The 22,598-nt window shown below is 43.7% G+C and overlaps 1 protein-coding gene across 1 annotated transcript in view; it reads left to right on the top strand.

Annotated features, from left to right (window-relative positions):
* pcsk6 (proprotein convertase subtilisin/kexin type 6) overlaps positions 1 to 20,902 on the top strand; it is a 47,511-nt gene extending 26,609 nt beyond the window's left edge. Inside the window, exons 12-21 of the mRNA XM_080769805.1 lie at positions 4,253 to 4,441; positions 5,719 to 5,855; positions 6,497 to 6,667; positions 7,312 to 7,414; positions 7,792 to 7,991; positions 11,426 to 11,513; positions 12,150 to 12,253; positions 14,491 to 14,620; positions 15,814 to 15,926; positions 19,695 to 20,902. Coding sequence (XP_080625931.1) covers positions 4,253 to 4,441; positions 5,719 to 5,855; positions 6,497 to 6,667; positions 7,312 to 7,414; positions 7,792 to 7,991; positions 11,426 to 11,513; positions 12,150 to 12,253; positions 14,491 to 14,620; positions 15,814 to 15,926; positions 19,695 to 19,792 — 1,333 coding nt within the window. The 3' untranslated portion in view covers positions 19,793 to 20,902. The remainder of the gene's footprint in view (positions 1 to 4,252; positions 4,442 to 5,718; positions 5,856 to 6,496; positions 6,668 to 7,311; positions 7,415 to 7,791; positions 7,992 to 11,425; positions 11,514 to 12,149; positions 12,254 to 14,490; positions 14,621 to 15,813; positions 15,927 to 19,694) is intronic.
* Positions 20,903 to 22,598: the final 1,696 nt, after the last annotated feature.

Below are 22,598 nucleotides of genomic sequence, written 5' to 3'. Positions count from 1 at the left end.
CTTCATAAGGCTTCACCTTTTTAGAAAACCCATACTGTATTGTCTGTCCTTCGTTTTAATAATAGAAGACACCTGAGGCGAAACTACACTATCACCATCGTTCACTGAAATAACAAATTAATTCCCTCGCATCGTCATATTATCATCCCCGTGGGCGTTTGTTACACACCCAGCTCACATAACTGCCTGTGATGTGAATGCAATTGGAATACATTTCAGTCTTGTATACTGTACTTGAGAACAGTGGTGGAAAGTAATAAAGATAATTTAATACTAAAGACAAGGTGGCGATCCGAGCACTCAAAAGGTTAGAAATGAGGAGAGGGTGGATAAATATAGATGTACTTTTTTTTAAACTATATATTTTTTATAGTTATTACAGTTATAGTGCTAAAGTGTGAGCTCTTAAGTCCCCTAAGGCCCTTACGTCTGCTAGTGAGTTCAATATTTAATTCATATACCACGTTCAAACCTGTAAACAAGCCATCCCCTGTGCAATTCATGTCTGGATACAATTCAAGTGTGAAAGGTCTTATTCACTGCATATTGCACGACCGATTCTCTGCGTTGTAGAGTGGAGGAAATAATGATGTTTTGTGCAGCGTTTTGGGTTTATTGTGTTTAATGGAGATGAATGGTACTGTATACAATGTTTGTACGTTTTACTGTCTCTGTGTGATTCCAAGAGGACGTTAAACTTCAATTCAACCCATCATTAAACTGGGGTTGTATATATATACGAGCACACATCTTTAGAGAAACACAACGGTGGAGATGTTTGTTTTCATTGCCTCTTAAAGACAACACTTCACTCCCCCACCCGTGTAGAGTCTTTATAGTGGCAAATGGTTGCCAAAATTCCTCCGAAATGTTAGCCATGACGACAGACACAGAACACATTGCAAATTTTATGTTTTTTTTCCTTCTTCCTAGTTGGGTGACCTGACGTTAGGCAGATAATTATTTTCCGTGATTCGTCCCGACAAACAAACACAGAACACAGAAGCGCTGTTCAGATTTTTTTTAAATACGATTTATTTTTTAAGACTAATATTTTACTTCCATTTTCACATTGCAACTTTTCAGGAATAGAAAGCCTGCAGTTTCCATTAGCTTGGATTCCCCATCGATGAGGTCACTGGTGGATGGGTTTCTGAACTGCCCACAGCCCTCCAATGTCATGAACATTAATGAGGACCAATTAAATGAAGATAGGTTGAAAAGTGGTAAAGTGGTCCTTTAAGTACTGTACTTAACTACAATTTTGAGGTATTTGCACTTTACTTGAGTATTTCTGATTTCCAATACTTCTACTCGACTAAGATCTAAGAGGCAAATATTGTACTTTTTACTCCACTACATTTACTTGATGAAACGGTTGTCCAACGCTCCACATTGTAAAGCGAGGCAACAAATAAATCACAGTGCTGCAGTCATGAATCATTAGCTTTTAAAGATTGTGAAAACAAAATATTTTATTTACCCTGTAGACTAAAACGCTGGGTGTAATAAAGAGAGCCTATATTCTCTGAACAATTTACCAGTGGTGATGTTGAGATGATTTTACAGCACATCGATGTTAAAATGATTTTACAACACATCGTCCCTACTGTTATTTCTAGCCAAATGGGGCTCTGTATTTATTGCCTTTTTATCCAGTTACAATCTTTCGCATAGAGACCTGGCCACACTGCAAATTCCCAATCAGACTAAACCAATCACCATCCCCACTCTAATCGCTTTCCAAAAACTATGAGCGCACTCTGTGGCGTCCCCCGCTGTCTCTGTCGTGGCCCAGTGGGCGCCATTAAGCCAGTGAGACCTGAGGACCACATTCTTCTAAATCATGACAAACCTATGTTTCATGTTTCATGTCAAGGACCCAAAGAATTATATGTATTTGGCCACAGACCATCCATCCATCCATCTTCAACCACTTATCCGTAGTCGGGTCGCTGGGGGCAACAGCTCCACCAGAGTGTTCCAGACTTCCCTCTCCAGACATTAGTGACTTCCTCCTGGGGGATCCCGAGATGTTCCAAGGCCAGTGAGCCGATGTGTTTCCTCCAACTGCGCCTTGGCCTGCCCCGGGGTCTCCTCCCAGTGGGATGTGCCTCAAGGACCTCCCTAGGGAGACGTCCGAGAGGCATCCTAACCAGATGCCCGAACCAGCTAAGCTGGCTTCTTTCCAGGCGAAGAAGCAGTGACTCTAGTCCGAGTCTCTCATGTGTGACTGAACTTCTCACCCTATCTCTAAGGGAAATGCCAGCCACCTGTCGAAGAAACCTCATTTCGGCCGCTTGTATTCGCGACCTTATTCTTTGGGTCATGACCCACACTTCATGACCATAGGTGAGAGTAGAAACGAAGATTGTTGTGATTGAAGATTGCTTGGCCACAGACCCCCATCTGAAAATATGTTGTTCTAGGTACCACCCAGAAGCAAAGATTTGAGTTAAAAAACGTTCACTGGGAAATAATATATATTCAAAGATTTGCACACATTTTCACAGTCTAATTCTTTTTCTTGAGAGCTTGCAGATCTGCTATTTTTCAACAGCTAAAGTTTAATTTAATATGTTTAAAAGCTAAGGTAAGGTGAACCCAAAATGTAAAAACTGCCTCCCCCTGGCAAAGGAACTGGTTGGAATAACATTCCTTCCACGCGCTACGTCCAACCAGGGAAACTCCCCCCTGTCAGCTGGTGTAAAGGAGCAACTAATATTAACATTAGATGATTGACACAGGGGTGAAAAATGTTTTACAAAATCGTGGGATAAAAAATATATTTAGAACAAAATGTAATTGGCTGCTGACCCCCATGAAAATATGTTGTTCAGGGAGCCCCCCCAGAAGCAAATATTATAAACAGTTTGCGGTGAAAGAATATATATATTCAAAGATTTGCACACATTTCACAAAATAGCAGATCTACAAGCTCGTAGCGTGGCACTCGGTGCTTGTACAGTAGATCTGCTATTTTTCAATAGCTGCAGTAAAGTGTAACATAATGCTTAAAACACCAAAAGAGGTTCCCGTCCTGAATGGGTTAAGACACATAAAGTCGAGTATGTTCTGAGGGGCGTGGCTACCGTTGCAGTCTATGATCGGGACCACCCCCCCGCTCGAGTCAAAATAAAAACCAACGAAGAAGAAGAGGGGAAGTCCCGCCTCGTTGTCGAAAACCCCTCCAACAACCAGTCCGCGGGTATGTCTCAGGCTGGACCACCAGAGGAAACAATGTCCCAGTCCACCCAGTGTCATATCGTTCTCGGTAGCGTGGCTGATCCAATGGGCCCAAAATCCACCCACTGTTGTTCCGACAGCGGACGGACACACCGCTAGAAGGCCAGGTCGAACGCCTCTCTTCCCAATAGCTGCTCATGGGAAGGTCCACCAAGCAGCACCGGCTGTTGGTATACTCCATGGGTGAGCAGTGCCTTGTAGTATGCAAGCTTGCGATGGTGTTGAAGCACACAGTGTCCACAGAGGTTGAAAATGCATCTTAAATCTGCACCCACTACATTAACGATGGTAGTTACAACGGAGCAGTTTAACGTCATGCTCAACACACACACACACACACACACACACACCACACCACACACACACACACACACACACACACACACACCACCCCCCCCCCCCCCCCCCGAACACACACACACACCTGCATCACTTCTGAGTTGCATAGAGAAGGAGAGAGCTATTGCCAGATGTATTTGTGCTTTGATCGTCAGAGCATATATTTAATTGGTCGTTTGACTCGTTTATTAGATTGATTGCACCTGCTATAGCTATACGTTATACGTCTCTCAACTCATCCATGCAAACTGCAAAGCGTTGTTTCATCGGCTACTGTACACATTTTGGTTGGAAATACCAAGGAAAACCTTGCAGGCAAGTTATAGGCTATAAAAGTTTAAGCCAAGGGGATAGATTCTCGATGAACATTATAGCGATAATAGGTATTCAGTCCGTGTGTGTGTGTGTGTGTGTGTGTGTGTGTGTGTGTGTGCGTGCGTGCACGTGTGTGTGTGATCAGTGTGCTGACAGCATTGCCCCCCTCCCTTGCATCTGTCTTTTTCTCAGTCCCCGATTGTGCTGTTCCATACAGTATAGCGATCCAGATAAATATCAAACATGTTTGAAAATGATCAGATCAACTGAGTTTGTGTTTTTTATTCTTATGTATACCTGTTCACAGGATGGAACAATAAAGTACAACCTACCTTGACTGCTTCCTCTCCAGGTACATCCGAGCGGATCAGAGCCTGAACAGCAGCCTGGTGACCTCGGGGTGCTCGGAGCACCCTGAGCAGCGAGTGACCTTCCTGGAGCACGTGGTAGTCAAGGTCACTGTCGTCCACGCACGGCGCGGAGACCTGGAGATCAACCTCTACTCCCCGTCTGGGACCAGGTCACAGTTGCTGGCCAAGAGGTGAGGGGCACGCACGCACGCACGCACACACACACACACACACACACACACACACACACACATGCACTCGGGACTCAACCACTAATTGTTTCTCTTCATCACACCAGAGAGATAGCCAAGTTGTCAGGAACGTCTTTGGCCTTGAATTATAGAAGCTGCAGGGTAACGGTATGGATTATGGACACTATCTGACACTAAACCTTTTACAAACTGACAGGCAGATTTACAGATTAATTTCCTCCCATTGAAGCAGAATGGCTCAGTCTCCTCATGCTGTACAGTGAAAACATGGTAGATTGCCCAGGGAAAGACACAGCTGGTGTAGCGCGGAGTCATTTGGACTGGGACATAGCTCGTTTACAACTCGGGGCTGTGCCTGCCAAAGAGTATAGAGATGTTGCGCTTCGTTTAGGCATCGCCACCCGTTGTTCTCCCCTGAGCGAGCCCCAGGGATTTGTGAGTTGTGCTGTAATCAAACTGCAAGCTGTTTAACCCAGTCCACACAGACATAAGGGTGTTCAATAGCACTGATTTATGAAAAACAACACACAGACATAAGGGTGTTCAATAGCACTGATTTATGAAAAACAAAAAAAACTCAAACATGGAGTTAGGTGGTTTCCTCCCGACAGCAACGATACATAGGATGTTTTTCACTGTTCATGTATACAGGTTGTTTTTCTGTTATATGCTGTTTATGTATTCAGGTTGTTTTTCTGTTATATACTGTTTATGTATACAGGTTGTTTTTCTGTTATATACTGTTTATGTATAAAGATTGTTTTTCTGTTATATACTGTTTATGTATACAGGTTGTTTTTCTGATATATACTGTTTATGTATACAGGTTGTTTTTCTGTTATATACTGTTTATGTATACTGGTTGTTTTTCTGTTATATACTGTTTATGTATACAGGTTGTTTTTCTGTTATATACTGTTTATGTATACAGGTTGTTTTTCTGATATATATACTGTTTATGTATACAGGTTGTTTTTCTGATATATATACTGTTTATGTATACAGGTTGTTTTTCTGATATATATACTGTTTATGTATACAGGTTGTTTTTCTGATATATACTGTTTATGTATACAGGTTGTTTTTTCTGTTATATACTGTTTATGTATACAGGTTGTTTTTTCTGATATATACTGTTAATGTATACAGGTTGTTTTTCTGATATATATACTGTTTATGTATACAGGTTGTTTTTCTGATATATACTGTTTATGTATACAGGTTGTTTTTCTGATATATACTGTTTATGTATACAGGTTGTTTGACAACTCTAACGAAGGCTTCAGGAACTGGGAGTTCATGACTGTTCACTGCTGGGGGGAGCGAGCAGAGGGCACTTGGACCCTGGAGATGATCGACTCGCCCTCACAGCTACGCAACCATGAAGTCCTGGGTAAGATGAGCTCTTTTAATATATTATAGCCTACCGAAAATACCAGGTATTGACTCATTTCTCACATACTTTACCCATAGTCTTATTTATTCATAATGAGAAAAAAACTATTAACAACTAGATAAAGTGCCCCTCGGTGCACAGGTCTCCACCAGGGCAGGTCAGGTTGTGGCCTCCTGGTGGCGCTATAATAGGGCAATGTAAAAAGGGTGCCATTTCTTCTTACGCCTTGGATGGCAATTGGATGATTTGAGGCATTTTGTTCCAAAAATGTGTTTTGCAAAAATGTTGGTGGCGCTATAACAGGCCAATGTGAAAAGGGTGGGATATATTCCTCAGCCTAGTAGTAGTCTGTGGAAGATTTCACGTAAATTACACGCTGCATTCATGATTTGAGGCTTTTTGTTCAAAACGGGCCAATCCTCCAAACTTTGAAAGCCAATGTTAGCCAATTAGGATGGAATATGAAATATCGGACAGATCTGGCTTGAACACATGGCTATAGAGATAGTGTGTAACGATTTGTGCGCGCGCACACACACACACACACACACACACACACACACACACACACACACACACACACACACACTAGTGGTGGTTTACAGTAAACCCTTTTCTGACCCTTTTTTTTGGAACAGGTAAAATCAAAGAGTGGTCCCTGGTCCTTTATGGCACCTCTGAGCACCCGTACCAGAGCCACGGCACTCAGCACTCCCGCTCCAGAATGTTGGAGATCCCCGAAACGACTCCAGAACCACATCTAGAGGGAGCTACAGAGACCCAGGATGAGGAGGAAGAGGAGTATAATGGTATGATGATGGTGATGATGATGATGATGATGATCTGCCGAGTAATCTCCGTTCCTACTCTCACCTATGGTCATGAAGTGTGGGTCATGACTCATGGTCGCAAAGATACAATCGACCGAAATTAGTTTTCTCAGACGGGTGGCTGGCATCTCCCTTAGAGATAGGGTGAGAAGTTCAGTCACGCGAGTAGAGCCACTGCTTCTTCCCCGTGGAAAGGAGCCAGCTTAGGTGGTTCAGGCATCTGGTTAGGATGCCTCTCAAGCATCTCCCTAGGGAGGTCCTCGAGGCGCGTTCTACTGGGAGGAGATCCCGGGGCAGACCAAGGATGAGTTGGAGGGTTTATATCTCCGGGATCGCCTCGGGATCCCCCAGAAGGAAGTTACTAATGTTGCTCTGGAGAGGGAAGTCTGGTCTATAGAATAGAACAATAGATAACAGTGATGATGGTTAACGTGGGAATGATTAGTGTGACAACGATGAGGATGATGGTGATGTGGTGACTGTGATCAGGGCCGCGTCACAGAGTGTGGGGACTATGCGGGGCTGATGTCTGTCTGTCTGTCTGTCTGTCTGTCTGTCTGTCTGTCTGTCTGTCTGTCTGTCTGTCTGTCTGTCTGTCTGTCTGTCTGTCTGTCCGCCCCCAGGGCCGTGTCACACGGAGTGCGGGGACCAGGGCTGTGATGGACCTGATGCTGACCACTGCCTCAACTGTATTCACTTCAGCCTGGGCAGTCTGAAGAGTGGCAGGTAAAATATCTGTACATGTGTGTACGTACGTCTGTAATCCACGTCTGTAGTCTGTCTGTCTGTCTGTCTGTCTGTCCTATCGTAGGACCTGTGTGAGTCACTGTTCTCTGTCTGTCTGTCTGTCTGTCTGTCTGTCTGTCTGTCTGTCTGTCTGTCTGTCTGTCTGTCTGTCTGTCTGTCTGTCTGTCTGTCTGTCTGTCTGTCTGTCTGTCTGTCTGTCCTATCGTAGGCCCTGTGTGAGTCACTGTCCTCTGTCTGTCTGTCCTATCGTAGGCCCTGTGTGAGTCACTGTCCTCTGTCTGTCTGTCCTATCGTAGGCCCTGTGTGAGTCACTGTCCTCTGTCTGTCTGTCTGTCTATCTGTCTGTCCTATCGTAGGACCTGTGTGAGCCACTGTCCTCTGGGTTACTACGAGGCCATTGGTGCCCGTCGGTGCAGACGCTGTCCCAGAGGCTGTGAGAGGTGCGAGCTCCGCTCCGACAGGTCTGAGTGTCTGTTTTGCAGGAGAGGACTCTACCTGGACACTCTCAACTCCACCTGCGTCGACGCCTGCCCTCCCGGATTCTTTGCCGATGACGGTACGTCCTGCATGTGAATTTACCGTGGATTCATGAACAAGGCTGTGATTGATTACAATTTTCGTTCGTATTTTGTGTGTGTGTTTGCTGGTTGGAAGAAGGCGAGCTTGCACACGCGCAAAGAGAGCTGTACCATATAGCAGCTCTGTACCATATAGCAGCTCTGTTTCCAAACTGAAGGAAGTGAGCAGACCATTCCTTTTCTTAAAAGATGGAGTGCCTATTGTTTGTTTTGAGTTTTTTTTTGTTTTCTTCGTTTTGTAGGCGAGTAGTTAACATTACTCTAAGGGTAGGTACCCTCACAAAAACATGCAGTAATCCTGGTCTCTAAACTGCCTCCCCCTGGCCAGCCGGGGCGCCTGATGGAGGGGAAAAGGAACTGGTTGGAATAACGTGTTCCTTCCACGCGCTACGTCCAACCAGGGAAACTCCCCCCTGTCAGGTGTAAAGGAGCAACTTGGACACTCAGGCATGAAGGGAGCATGAGTTAAGTCTGTTGCTTTCCCCAGGTTGGCGGAGGGTGTGTAGAGCCCAGGATCACAGTAGATGATTGGCACAGGGGTGAAAAATGGGTTACAAAATCGTGGAATAAAAAAAATATATAAAAAAAAAAAACATTACTCTAAGGGGGGAATTAAAAGATTTCAGTGCACTGTGCCTACACATGTCGCGACCGCAGGTCGCGACATGTGTAGGCACAATGCAAGGAATAAATGCATTCGCCATGTATCCGAAGGAAGTCTGATCCAATCACTTTTAGATTTCTCCAGTTTAATCCTGAGTTTAAGTTTTTTAGTGTTCAAGATCTAATTTTAGGCATGTTTAAGCCTCGAGGAAAATCCGTGTTGAGGTTCTTAATCCACTGTTTTTCATTAAAACGTCTTTGTCCTACTGTCCAGTTAGGATTGTGTTGAAGTCCAGCGCATTTTAGAGCTCCAATGCCGTGCGCCATAAAATGTTGCACCAATCTTGTGGTTGTCTTTTTGGCATTGTTAATATTGTATCTGTGTCGTCCCAGCCTAGTACCTATTGTTTTACCTGTCTCTCCGACATATTGTAAACCACATTTTTCACATGTGATTAAATAAATGCAGTTGCTGGTTCTGGCTGTTATTTGTTGTTTAATCTCCAAGATGCGTTTTGTGGTTCTATTTTTTACTAATTGTTTGGGTTTGAAGTATTCTGGTCCCTGGCGTGCTGGTGTGTTGATTTCTTTTAGCTTGCTGTGTACTAGATAATCTTTAAGGTTTTTATTTTTTCTGTAGGCCGATATAATTTTATAATCTTTTAGAAGATCGTCTGTTCGGTTCTCAAAATTCCTTTTTATTCTGTTGTTGGCTAGTGTGCTCTGTGTTGAATAACTGGTTATCAGGGCCAATTTGGGGCCTGTATCTCGCACTTTTATTTCTAAGAAGGTTTTTTGGGCTTTCCGGAGGAAGGTCCTAGTGTATCCTCTTAGTCTGAGGGCATTAAATAGAGTTTTACAAGCTATTTTGAAATCACTTCTTTGCGTGCAAATCCTATGGAATCTTAGTAGTTGTGATTTGACTATTCCTGTGTAGGAGTGTGTCGGGTGGAATGACGTTTTGTGTAATAGGGCGTGAGTGTCTGTTTCTTTAAAGAATACTTTTAAGTCTAGTTTCCCATTTGTGTTAAAGTTTGGGCCCTTGAAGATTGTTACATCAAGAAAGTCAATCCTTTCTGTGTGTGTCACATATTTTATCGTTATGGATCTATGATGGCTATTCAAAACATCAATAAATTCCTGGAATTCTTCTTGGCTATGTTCCCATATTCCAAATATATCATCTAGAAATCTATAGTAATGTGTCGGTTTAAGTCTGCATTTTTCTAGTGCGGTCTGTTCCCATATGCTCATGTAAATGTTTGCATAAGATGGTGCAAATCTCTTTCCCATGGCCGTGCCTTTGATTTGTAAATAGAATTTGTTGTTAAAGGAAAAATCATTCTGGGTTAGATTTAAGTCTAGTAATTGGAGTATTTCCTCCTCTGGTCGACTTGTGTCTGGGTATTTACTAAAGACTTCCCTGACTGCTTGGAGTCCTGATTCTGTTTCAATGTTTGTGTAGAGGCTGTCTATATCTATTGAAAATAGAAGGGCCTCCTTTCCTACTTTAATAGCTTTAATTTTGTCCACAAAATCGTAAGTGTCTTTTATAAAACTGGGGTGTTTTATCGACAGTGGGTTCAGGAAATATTCAATAAACTCTGCTGTCTGATACGTCTCGCTGCCACAGTCCGACACAATTGGTCTCCCGGGTGGAATTTCATATGGTATTGTCCATGAATCCGGGCTTTTGTGTATTTTTGGTAAAAGATAAAATATCCTAGCCCGTGGGCTATCCTGTCCTATTAAGTATTGGTGTTGTTTGGCGTTTATGTGCCTTTATATATATAAAAAAAAAACATTACTCTAAGGGGGGGGGGAGGGGGGGGGGGGTTCACACTCGGGACCACTTGGCAGATGTTGTGGTAGTGTGAATGATGCGTACCGTTCCCCGGGAGCGGAGCGCCCAACCATACCCGGGATGGCAATCAATCAAGTCTCGGATATGGATCGCTGCAATGTGACCCGTACTAAAAGGAGGAAGTGGACTATAATCATAATTTATATATTTTTACATTGACACATTATTTTACCTGGGTTGTACTTCTGGACTTCTGGTAGTTCTACTTGAATGTTGACAAAGAATGATTGATAATCCGGAGTTAACATTACTCTAATAGACCCCCAGGTGTTTTGTATGTGTCTATAGAGTTAACATTACTCTAATAGACCCCCAGGTGTTTTGTATGTGTCTATAGAGTTAACATTACTCTAATAGACCCCCAGGTGTTTTGTAGTTAACATTACTCTGATAGACCCCCAGGTGTTTTGTATGTGTCTATAGAGTTAATATTACTCTAATAGACCCCCAGGTGTTTTGTAGTTAACATTACTCTGATAGACCCCCAGGTGTTTTGTATGTGTCTATATAGTTAACATTACTCTAATAGACCCCCAGGTGTTTTGTAGTTAACATTACTCTAATAGAACCCCAGGTGTTTTGTATGTGTCTATAGAGTTAACATTACTCTAATAGACCCCCAGGTGTTTTGTATGTGTCTATAGAGTTAACATTACTCTAATAGACCCCCAGGTGTTTTGTATGTGTCTATAGTATTTTGTATGTGACCCCCAGGTGTGGTAATATGAAATATGTCTTCCTCTGTATTTTCGGTCTTTTCCTGAACACACCGCAAAGACAGATCTGGTGTTTGTGTTGCTGTGTGTATCACACACACACACACACACACACACACACACACTCTTTATGAGCTTCTGGTAATATTATTGTCCACTCATTCAGTATGTGCCCCCCCCCCCCCCCCCCCCCCCCCCCCCCTCCCCCCCCCCCCTGTGTCTACTCCAGGTCAGAGACAGTGTCTGAGGTGCCATGACGCCTGCCTGGAATGTCTGAAGGATGCAGACAGGTGCACCGCATGCAGAGAGGGATACAGGTACTGTATAATGCAGACAGACAGGTAGGATGCAGACAGACAGGTAGGATGCAGACAGACAGGTAGGATGCAGACATACAGGTAGGATGCAGACAGACAGGTAGGATGCAGAAAGACAGGTAGGATGCAGACAGACAGGTAGGATGCAGACAGACAGGTAGGATGCAGACATACAGATAGGATGCAGACAGACAGGTAGGATGCAGACAGACAGGTATGATGCAGACAGACAGGTATGATGCAGACAGACAGGTAAGATGCAGACAGACAGGTATGATGCAGACAGACAGGTAATATGCAGACAGACAGGTAGGATGCAGACAGACAGGTAAGATGCAGACAGACAGGTAGGATGCAGACATACAGGTAGGATGCAGACAGACAGGTAAGATGCAGACAGACAGGTAGGATGCAGACGAGTTGCAGGAAGAGTTAATAGGTTTTAGTTAGATCAGTACAGTAGTATATAGTGAAAAAAAGAATCCCTTACTTGTGTGTGTGTGTGTGTGTGTGTGTGTGTGTGTGTGTGTGTGTGTGTGTGTGTGTGTGTGTGTGTGTGTGTGTGTGTGTGTGTGTGTGTGTGTGTGTGTGTGTGTGTGTGTGTGTGTGCGCGTGTGCCCCCCCCCCCCCCCCCAGTCTGGCCGGTATGACCTGTGTTCCTGAATGTGTGAACGGAACCTTCTTCCATCTGGAGGAGATGACCTGCAGCCTGTGTGACACTTCCTGTTGGACATGTACAGGTCAGTGTGTCTCCTATAGTGTTGGACATGTACAGGTCAGTGTGTCTCCTAGTGTTGGACATGTACAGGTCAGTGTGTCTCCTAGTGTTGGACATGTACAGGTCAGTGTGTCTCCTAGTGTTGGACATGTACAGGTCAGTGTGTCTCCTAGTGTTGGACATGTACAGGTCAGTGTGTCTCCTAGTGTTGGACATGTACAGGTCAGTGTGTCTCCTAGTGTTGGACATGTACAGGTCAGTGTGTCTCCTAGTGTTGGACATGTACAGGTCAGTGTGTCTCCTAGTGTTGGACATGTACAGGTCAGTGTGTCTCCTAGTGTTGGACATGTACAGGTCAGTGTGTCTCCTATAGTGTTGTCTGTTGGACATGTACAGGTCAGTGTGTCTCCTAATGTTGGACATGTACAGGTCAGTGTGTCTCCTATAGTGTTGGACATGTACAGGTCAGTGTGTCTCCTAGTGTTGGACATGTACAGGTAAGTGTGTCTCCTAGTGTTGGACATGTACAGGTCAGTGTGTCTCCTAGTGTTGGACATGTACAGGTCAGTGTGTCTCCTAGTGTTGGACATGTACAGGTCAGTGTGTCTCCTAGTGTTGGACATGTACAGGTCAGTGTGTCTCCTATAGTGTTGTCTGTTGGACATGTACAGGTCAGTGTGTCTCCTAGTGTTGGACATGTCAGACTTACTCTATAGGCTGATATATACATTGACCAAATTACTGGGGAGATACTTAATTGACACAAACGGACATGTGCCATCGCTCTAATTACTATACAGTTATATGATGTGGTTGTTTTTGACAAATCAATGTTATTGCCACATCTTTGCCTCTAATAATTCTCACAGTGGCAGATTGTGATAAACTGCTCCATTGATTTGCCTCGGTCAATTCATTACGTCTGTGATGACCACGTGGGTTTAAATCCATTAGGATTGATGAGCGAGGCTGTTGGTTTGTGATGTCATCCCAGGATGACATTTAGCCAATGTAACTATACGCAAGTATTACAATTTTGAGGAATTTGTACTTTACTTGAGTATTTCCGATTTAGTTACCAAAATGCTTTTACTGTGGGAACCAACACACAGGCATCGATCGAGAGGACGCCCCATTCAGGGCTTATGGTGGGGTAGGGGAAATAGCCAATAATACTTATTTCTTTCCACAAAATAACACCTGGACCACTTTTATGAGGACTAAACAACTGCAACTAAAAAAGAGAAAGCATTCTAGCACAAAACTCCCTTAAATAAAACATTTGAGTGACTTTTTTCAACCCCTGCATTTAGCTGGCTGCCATAGCTTTGTATCTGTCCGGTGTCATTTACAGATGGCCCTGAGGGTGCGTGCGCTACAGGGTACAGCTAACCATGGCTAATCCTTTCAACTCCAGTCTCTCCCACAGGAAATAAGTTGAGTTAGCCTGGAGCTACTGTGATGTTTATTGCTGTTGAACGGCTAGACAAGAACACTTCTGTTGTCTGTTATTACTGACGAGAGAGAGAGAGAGAGAGAGAGAGAGAGAGGTCACCGGGTATAGAGTCCTGGTTGTGTATTGTGCTGATTGTGACCGTATGTCACATTTATTATGAAAACCTGCATCTCCCGTCCGTCCGTGGTCCGTCCGTCCATCCGTAAGTTAGTTAGTCACCCATGTCTCCATACACTGTATGGTCACGCCTCGTGACATCACACCTCCATATATGGTCACGCCTCGTGACATCATACCTCCATATATGGTCACGCCTCATGACATCACACCTCCATATATGGTCACGCCTCGTGACATCACACCTCCATATATGGTCACGCCTCGTGGCATCTCGTGACATCACGTGACATCATGGAGACCCTTAGATCTCCATATCTGCATATATGGAGCCGGCCAGCAACTCTACATCTGACTGCAAACCTCAAACCCTTAGATCTCCATATATGGAGCTGACCTGTTCTGACATTCCATATGTTGATGAGTTGATCTGACCTCATCAAATCCTGTACACTCAAGACACGCTCCATATATGGCCAGTACAGAATTAATTCCATATGTTGATCTGACCCCACCCATTAGGTTTGATGCCCTGAAAAGGGCTCCTAGGGCCCTTCATTGCCTGTTAAATTTAGGTTAAAAAGATGATAAAAACGTGGAAAAACACGATAATGTCGCTATGGGGGCCCTCGTGGGGGTTAATCCGTAACGTGTGCTGACGCCAGGTGCCTTGTCTCCGTGTCCAGGCCCGGGTAAGGAGGAGTGCATCCAGTGTGCAGAAGGCTACCTGCAGCAGGACTGGTGGTGCGTGCAGACGTGCACCGCGGGGTTCTACCCCGGAGAGTCCCCGGGGATCCCACAGCGGATGTGTCGCAGGTGAGTTAATTACCCTGGATCACAGATATGAAAACCTAGAGGCCTCATTGGCCGCTGCAATTATTAACACTCGCATGACTGAAGTAAGGCCACCTACCACACAAGCTGAATTCAGGTCAGAAGGACCTATTTTTTTCCAGTGATGTTATTGCCTACTGTCTCCAGACGCTTTTCATTTCCATAATTGCCTATGAATCAGCGTGGCCGGGTTTAATCTTAAGGAGAAACAACGTGACTGCGCCTGCTGGCGTAAATCTCTCACCTGCGCCGCTTAGTGTGGCTGTGGCTCAGGAGGTAGAGCAGGTCGTCCAATGATCCCTGGGTCGGCGGTTTGAATCCCGGCTCCTCCTGTCCTGTCCACATGTGGAAGTGTCCTTGGGCAAGACACTGAACCCTACGTTGCCTCCAATGAGATTCGTCGGTGTGAGCTCGCCACCATTGGTGTGTGAATGTGGGAAGTGAAGCGGCGACTGTTCGCCACTTCACCATCCAATGTATGAATGAATGAACCGTTGTAAAGCGCTTGGAGCACTTGGAAAAGCGCTATAAAAATGCAATTCATTATGGCCACATCAGCGTTCCGAATTTCCAAAGCAATTTTGTCGAAATATAAATAAAAAAAACTGTCGGAAATGGGTAAATTATATTCAGTTGGAGGGGGGGTGCAGCATTGTGTAAACAGAGATATGTCACATTGGCCCCTTTTCCACCGGTTGGTTCTTTTTGTTTCTGACGGCCAAGCTACACCGGGCATGTGTGAGTTTGACGTAAGCGCACAGTGCGCACAAAGTATGCGTGCGAAATGCCCCGGCTACACCAGATCTGTGGCGCGCAGCAGATTTGTGCGGGACCTTCCGGGAGGATATATAGATACGCGCGCATGGGGGCACGCACGTAATTTTTTTTTAACCGGTCCTATTTTTAGATCACGCGTAGGATGGCCCGCGGTATCCGTGCGTCTGGTGTAGCTGGTATCATTGACATATATTGGTCCTATCCAAACGCACTGTACACACGCAGTAAACGCGCAGTAAACGCATACACACTCGCGCAAAATTGCCTGGTGTAGCTTGGCCGTAAGTCCATGAGCCAGAGGTCCAGCATCTGAACGTTAATTATTAATGCAAAACCATACCTATATTACCTACCGGTATATTATTCAGACAGCTGTTAATAAATCTGTTATCTCTCAGGTGTGAGGAGAACTGCCTGGCGTGTGACGGTACTGGGACCACTTGTACCAAATGCAAGGACGGATACAACCTGGTCAGCAGGACGTGCATCGTCAACGCAACCTGCAACAACGGTCAGTGGATCAGCATTGATTTCACCCATTCAGGAGGGGAGACCCCTTTTGGTGTTTTAAGCATTATGTTATACTTTAGCTATTGAAAAATAGCAGATCTACAAGCTCATAGCTCGCAGCTTGTAGATAGGCTATTTAAAAAAGAAATTGGGGGGGGGGGGATGTACTGCTACTGTACAGCAACAGCAGCGAGAGGCAATGGCGCTCACCCGCGGAATACGTTACAATTATACAAATTAATTCATATAATATGTAATGCCTAGTCCGACCCAACCCAAAGCCCAGCAACATACGTGACCAATCAAAACCGCCCAAGTTGAAATAATAGTACATAATACTGTCTAATGTCTAAGAACGAAAATACATCGCTTGGATGCACCTGGGATGTATCCTCAGTGAAGGTCATCGGGGTTTCGGGTCTCGCGAACATCATACCCCTCACTCGGGTGACACACCCGGGGTGATCAAGTCCCGACTTACGTCCCAGTAGCTACCCTCGATCAGACCCACTAGAGAAAGACCAGGGCCATACAATCCGTTGGATCCACTCCGGAACTACTCCACCGGGACTGGGAGGTACAATTCTGGCATGTGGAGGGACTAGGCTCTGTGGCTTGCCTCCTGTCTGGGCCCCTCCTGTCTGGGCCCCTCCTACGTCTCACCAGACCTGTGCGTTGCACCAGACTCTCAGCACCAGACACTTCATTCAGGAGTGGTGGATTCTTGAGCCGCAATGGTTCTGCAGGCTCCACCTGGGCAACGGTGGTACTGCAGGCTCCGCTCGAATGGCCCTCCTAAAGGCCTCATCGAATCTAATAGTAGTGTTTTATAATTATTTTTACACTTTTTTGAGTGCACCAAAAAACCCATTTGTTCTGTATTCTACGCTTTGTTGATTTTAGTTTTAGTCTACACTGTAATTCTAAATCTACAAGTTGATTTTGTCAAGTAAAATGTAGTATATATTGGCATCGTAATGCCGGATTTTACACTTGGTTGCATGCTGAAAATAGCAGATCTACAAGATCACAACACACATAGTCGACGAAATTAACACAGATTCTACAGGCCTTCTGAAGTTCACAGAGTTCACAAGTTCATGAACCGAGGCTTGAAATATGAGAGAATAACATAAAACGAGCTCTATATCCTACACTGTCTGCTTCAAAGGGTAGACAACAAGCAATATACTGTACAGTAATTGGCAAGAAAGATTAAATATACACGCTTGTCTGACTTCTACAGCCATAAATTAAAACGTCTTGGCGTTTCAGATTAGCTTTCTGCTGCATCACAGATTAGGGGTTGTTATACAGTAAAAAGTCCTGTACGCTGACCTTCATCACTCAGGCAGATGACTGATGAAGGTCTGACTAACAGGGGCGGGGCTAACGCTCCGGTTCAGTCTCTATCCTTTTTTTTTTAAATATATTTATTTTATCCCACGATTTTGTAACCCATTTTTCACCCCTGTGTCAATTATCTAATGTGATCCTGGGCTCTACACACCCCCCACCAACCTAGTACCCATATATGGGGGACAAGGGGAGAGCAACGGACTTGAACTTCATGCCCGAGTGTCCAAGTTGCTCCTTTACACCTGACAGGGGGAGTTTCCCTGGTTGGACGTAGCGCGTGGAAGGAACATGTTATTCCAACCAGTTCAGGAGGCAGTTTAGAGACCAGTATTACTGCATGTTTTTGTGAGGGCACCTACCAGTCTTTATCCTTTTATTACTCTATGGTCGTCCCGACCATAGAGTAATAAAAGGTTAGAGACTGGTAGGTGCCCAGGGCGGTCCCCACATGCTTTGTTTGTTTGTTTGTTTTGGGGGAGGGTCCCAGGTGACTGTAAACATGCAAACATGACCCGCTTTAATTACTTCATTCTATATACTGTAGATATAAGAAATAGTATATAGTATAGCTTAATGACTAGTATTACAATTGTATTGTCTTTTTTATGTTTGTATTCAAGTTCATAGTTCAAGTTAACATTTAGTATAACTAAATGCATTTGAAATTAAATAAAAATGTTACTTTGCAGGACTCAAAAACAACAAAAAATACTTCAGGATTTCAATTCAAATATAGCCAAAAAAAAGGAGATTTTCTCAGTGCGATGCGTTTTGAGCTTGTAGATCGACTATAATTTCGTCGACTACCCTGTGGCATGTTGTGATCTTGTAGATCTGCTATTTTCACTAAGCAACCATGGGTGTAATATAAAATCCGTATCAGTTTTCTACCTCTGCTCTGCTGTGAGGCAGGATTCCAGAGAAGAAGGGAAAATATAACCTCATGATCAGCTCTGTAGCAGTGGCCGGCAAACTGTATTCTTCTGGATCGGACTAGTGAAGAAACACAGGGATGGTTGCCGTATATTAGAGAAGTCGATGGGTGGCTCTTCCAAGAGAGATTTTGCGCTCTCATTAGAAGGCGGGTGTAAATGCCATCAAACCGTTTCTCCAATTTCTTTGAAAGTGTCCATGTCTCGGAGCCATAGAGTAGAATCGGCCCTTCCTAGTTTGAAAGTCCTTTTGGGAAGAAGATAAATATGAACCAAAACACTTGTTGTGTTGGCTTTATTTTTAGCAGGAATTGGCAAGAAACTATTGGCAACAACAATCTTACTATGAGCGAACAAACAGTGCTCTGTGTGTTTGGGCCATGCTCCCATGCTATTACGTAACGGGGCACACGGGGGTCTTGTATGGTAGATAACCGGCTTCCTCTACATGGTTTTTTTTGTGTGTGTGTGTGTGTCGGTCGGTTAGAATGGCAGGGAAGAACTTGATCTGAACTAGGCTGGTCGATTGTATTGTGGACTGAACTGGACATTTTGTTCAGAGTCCAGCAGAAGTATTTGTCCCATTATTACTTTGCCCACATCGCACCAGGTGCAGATTGACGTCATCACAACAAGCCCAGCGGTGCACGCCAGCCTCGCCAGGGCAACATGCCATTGCCGGCATTCCAACATTCTTTAGACAGAGGACATGGCTAGCTAAGCTAACAGAGATGGAATGGCATTCCAACGTTCTTTACCACCCATTTGGACCCGCCAGGGGTCCAATTAAATTGACCCTTATTGACCCTTATTGTCTCTACCAGGCTGAATATCTGCCTAATGATGATCAGGTGGACGGGTTTCTGAACTGCCCACAGCCCTCCTATGAGACACAGACACTGAAGGCATGGGGAGGGAGTATGTTTTGCAGTCCATCCGTCCGTTTGTCCGCGTGTGCGTGTGCAGCTAATCTCCGGCACCGTTGGCGCAGCCCATGCCAAACTGTGGCATGGATGCCAACGTCGAACCTCTCCCCCAATTTTTCCACAACGGCTAGTTATAGCGCCACCATGAGGCCGAATTTTGTTAAAAACATTTCTTTACTCGTACACACTTTATCCATACATCACGCAACTCGTTATACTATTATTATGCTATTATCCTGGTGGTGTGGAGGGGCACTTTTTGTAGTTATGGGTCTGTAACTCTGAGAGAATGGAATCAAATGGACTGTAAAGGGTCCATTTGTACAAATACAAAACACCCTATTCCTTGACATTCAAAAAGTTGAGAATAACTAATATAGCCTATGTCTGTCTGTCTGTCTGTCTGTCTGTCTGTCTGTCTGTCTGTCTGTCTGTCTGTCTGTCTGTCTGTGTCTCTCTTATCTCTCTCTCTTCTCTCTCTCTCTTCTCTCTCTCTCTTCTCTCTCTCTCTTCTCTCTCTCTTTTCTCTCTCTCTCTCTGTGTCTCTCTCAGCGGACGAGGTGTTCTGTGAGATGGTGAAGTCCAACCGTCTGTGTGAAAAGAAGCTGTTCCGTCAGTTCTGCTGCCAGACCTGTCTGTTGACAGGCTGAAGAGAAGAGCCCTTAAAGGACCACTTCCACCACTTTTCAACCTATCAATTATAATTGGTCCTCACTAATGTTCATATTTAAGATTTAAGAATATCTGCCTAATGATGATCAGGTGGACGGGTTTCTGAACTGCCCACAGCCCTCCTATGAGACACAGACTCAGTAGAAAGAAAATGGTGGTATTTTATCATGAACATTAGTGAGGACCAATTTAATATGGAGATACTGTAGGTTGAAAAGTGGTGAAGTGGTCCTTTAATATCTCCCATCAGCTCTATACACAGTTAGCTTCATTCTGTTCTGGAGAAAGAGGACAGGAAAGGCTGACAACAACCTTTTGAAATGAAATATCTGCCAGTTTTCTGAAAAGCAGTACCTCCACCACCACATTAAATATAAAATCAAATAAATTGTTCGTCCCAATTCTGGGTATATGACCTAATAGGAAAACATTTCCCCAAAAATACCAGATCTACAAACTCACAATGTTGCAACGTGTTGTAACTTGTAAGCTTTTGTAGATGGGATACTTTGGGCAGAGATTTGGTGTGGAATAGATGGGGAAACAAGTCAATGAAGTTTATCGCTGTGAGTAAGTGCTTAAAGAATATTGATGCACTTGTTGAGTCAGCTGGCAAAAAGATAATGCTAAACTGACCTCTCAATAACAGAGATATTGAACGTGGATTTTAGTTTTTACAAAGTCAGTTTGCCGTTTTGGAAAATTGATTCCCCAAATTTCATCCTGCAAGCTGCATGGGATGTCATGTGATTTTCCTAAGATATATATTTTTAAAGTGATCATTTTTATAAACTATGTAGCTGTACATCATATAGAATATATATGTATAAACTATGCATATAGAACATGTGCGAATCACTTTGTACCCCATGACTGCATCATTGTACAAGTACAGTGCGTGGATGTAAAAAAATATAATAATCTCATAGCCTATTAATCAAAGCAATTGAAATTGATGTTGTTTTCCAAGAGCAGAAAGAATGTCAATTAGATATATTTTTTAGGACAAATCTGTAAAACATTAACTACACTGTTCAAAAGCTGTTGTACATTTAGAGTATGTATGTGACTGATGTTTTTACATTTGTGTTCACGGACTGAAATAAATATGTTCATTGTTTATATATCTCTCATGTGCTTTCTGGACTATTTCTATTTGAATTTGATACTAATTTTTATTTGTACAGTACCTAAGCCTATGCTTCTCATGCCTTAATTGTTGTGTTCAATATACCATTTTGTCCTGTGTTAAATGGTGCATTTATATAGCGCTTTTTATCCAAAGCGCTTTACATGGATTGTGCATTACATTCACCCATTCTTCACACACACACACACACACACACACACACACACACACACACACACACACACACACACACACACACACACACACACACACACACACATTCACACACCTTTACATAGATGTATATTAGTCACTCATTCACACGCACACGCACGCACACACACACACACACACACACACACATTCACACACCTTTACATATAGATGTGCATTACATTCACACACATTCATACACCGATGCGATGGCAGAGGAAACCATGCAAGGCACCAACCTGCACATTGGGAGCAATTAGGGGTTCAGTCTATAGCTTGCTGCAGGACACTTAATTCGACACTTCACTCTGGGGATGGGAACCTCACGGTTCCCATCCAGCTGCCACTCTATCCTCTGAGCTATACTGCTGCCCCTGTTAGGCACATCATGAGCGTGTAACGGAAATAGATTAATCTCAGTCCATGACCACAGCACTGTGGTGAATGACCTAAGAGTTAGATTCTTGAGAGGAGTGCACTTGAACTGTGAACTACTCTGTTACAAGTAAAAGTACAGAATTTGAGTGCAAAAGTATTGGCATCCACATCCACTTAACCCATTTTGACCTGAGATCAGATTCTAAAAATGTCTTCTACATCCTGACAGTTTTCTGTCAGTGGTTGTTCGATTTTTCTAAAATAGCAGATCTACAAGCTCGTAGCGCGCCACTCGGTGGCACGCTACGACCAAAAGGTTTTACACCAAAAGGGGTTCCCGCCCAGAATGGGTTTTAAAGTACCAAAAGTAGAAAGTACTCATTGCGCAGAATGTCTTATTTCAAGTTCTCAAATGTTTAAACATCTTTTGAAAATAGCCGATCTACAAGCTCACAATGCGCTGCGATGTGACGCATTGTGAGCTTGTAGATCGGCTATTTTGAAATGGCCAAAATGTATCTATTATCTAGCTGAAGTGGATAATGTATGTTTTGTATAATAATCCAAATCTACAAAGTAACTAGCTAGTAACTAAAGCTGTCAAATAAATGTAGTGGAGTAAAAGTACAATATTTTGGTTCTGAGATGTAGTGGAGTAGAAGTAAAAGTATTGGATATTGGAAATACTCAAGTAAATTGCAAATACTTAAGTACAGAATACCCTTAAAGGACCACTTAAAGGAGAAAAAACATCTACTAGAAACTGCAGGCTTTCTAGTCCTAAAAAGTTGCAATCCGAAAATGGAAGCCATCGTTAATAAAAATCTGAACATTTTTGTAAAAAAGAAATCTGCCTAACGATGATGTCACTGCATGGATGGGTTTCTGAACTGCCCACAGCCCTCCTAAGAAACACAGACTGAGTAGAAAAGAATTGTGCCATTTTATCATGATTATTCATGAGGACCTATTATATTAAGATGGGTTGAAAAGTGGTGAAGTGGTCCTTTAAGTAAATGCACTTAGTTACTTTCCACTGTGTGTATGTTGGAAAATGTCCAAGG

This window comes from Protomyctophum bolini (genome assembly GCF_963924005.1).
Source record: "Protomyctophum bolini genome assembly, chromosome: 1".
NCBI classification, from domain to species: Eukaryota; Metazoa; Chordata; class Actinopteri; order Myctophiformes; family Myctophidae; genus Protomyctophum; species Protomyctophum bolini.
Note: the sequence above shows the minus strand (reverse complement) of the source record. Positions and strands in the feature narration are given on the sequence as shown.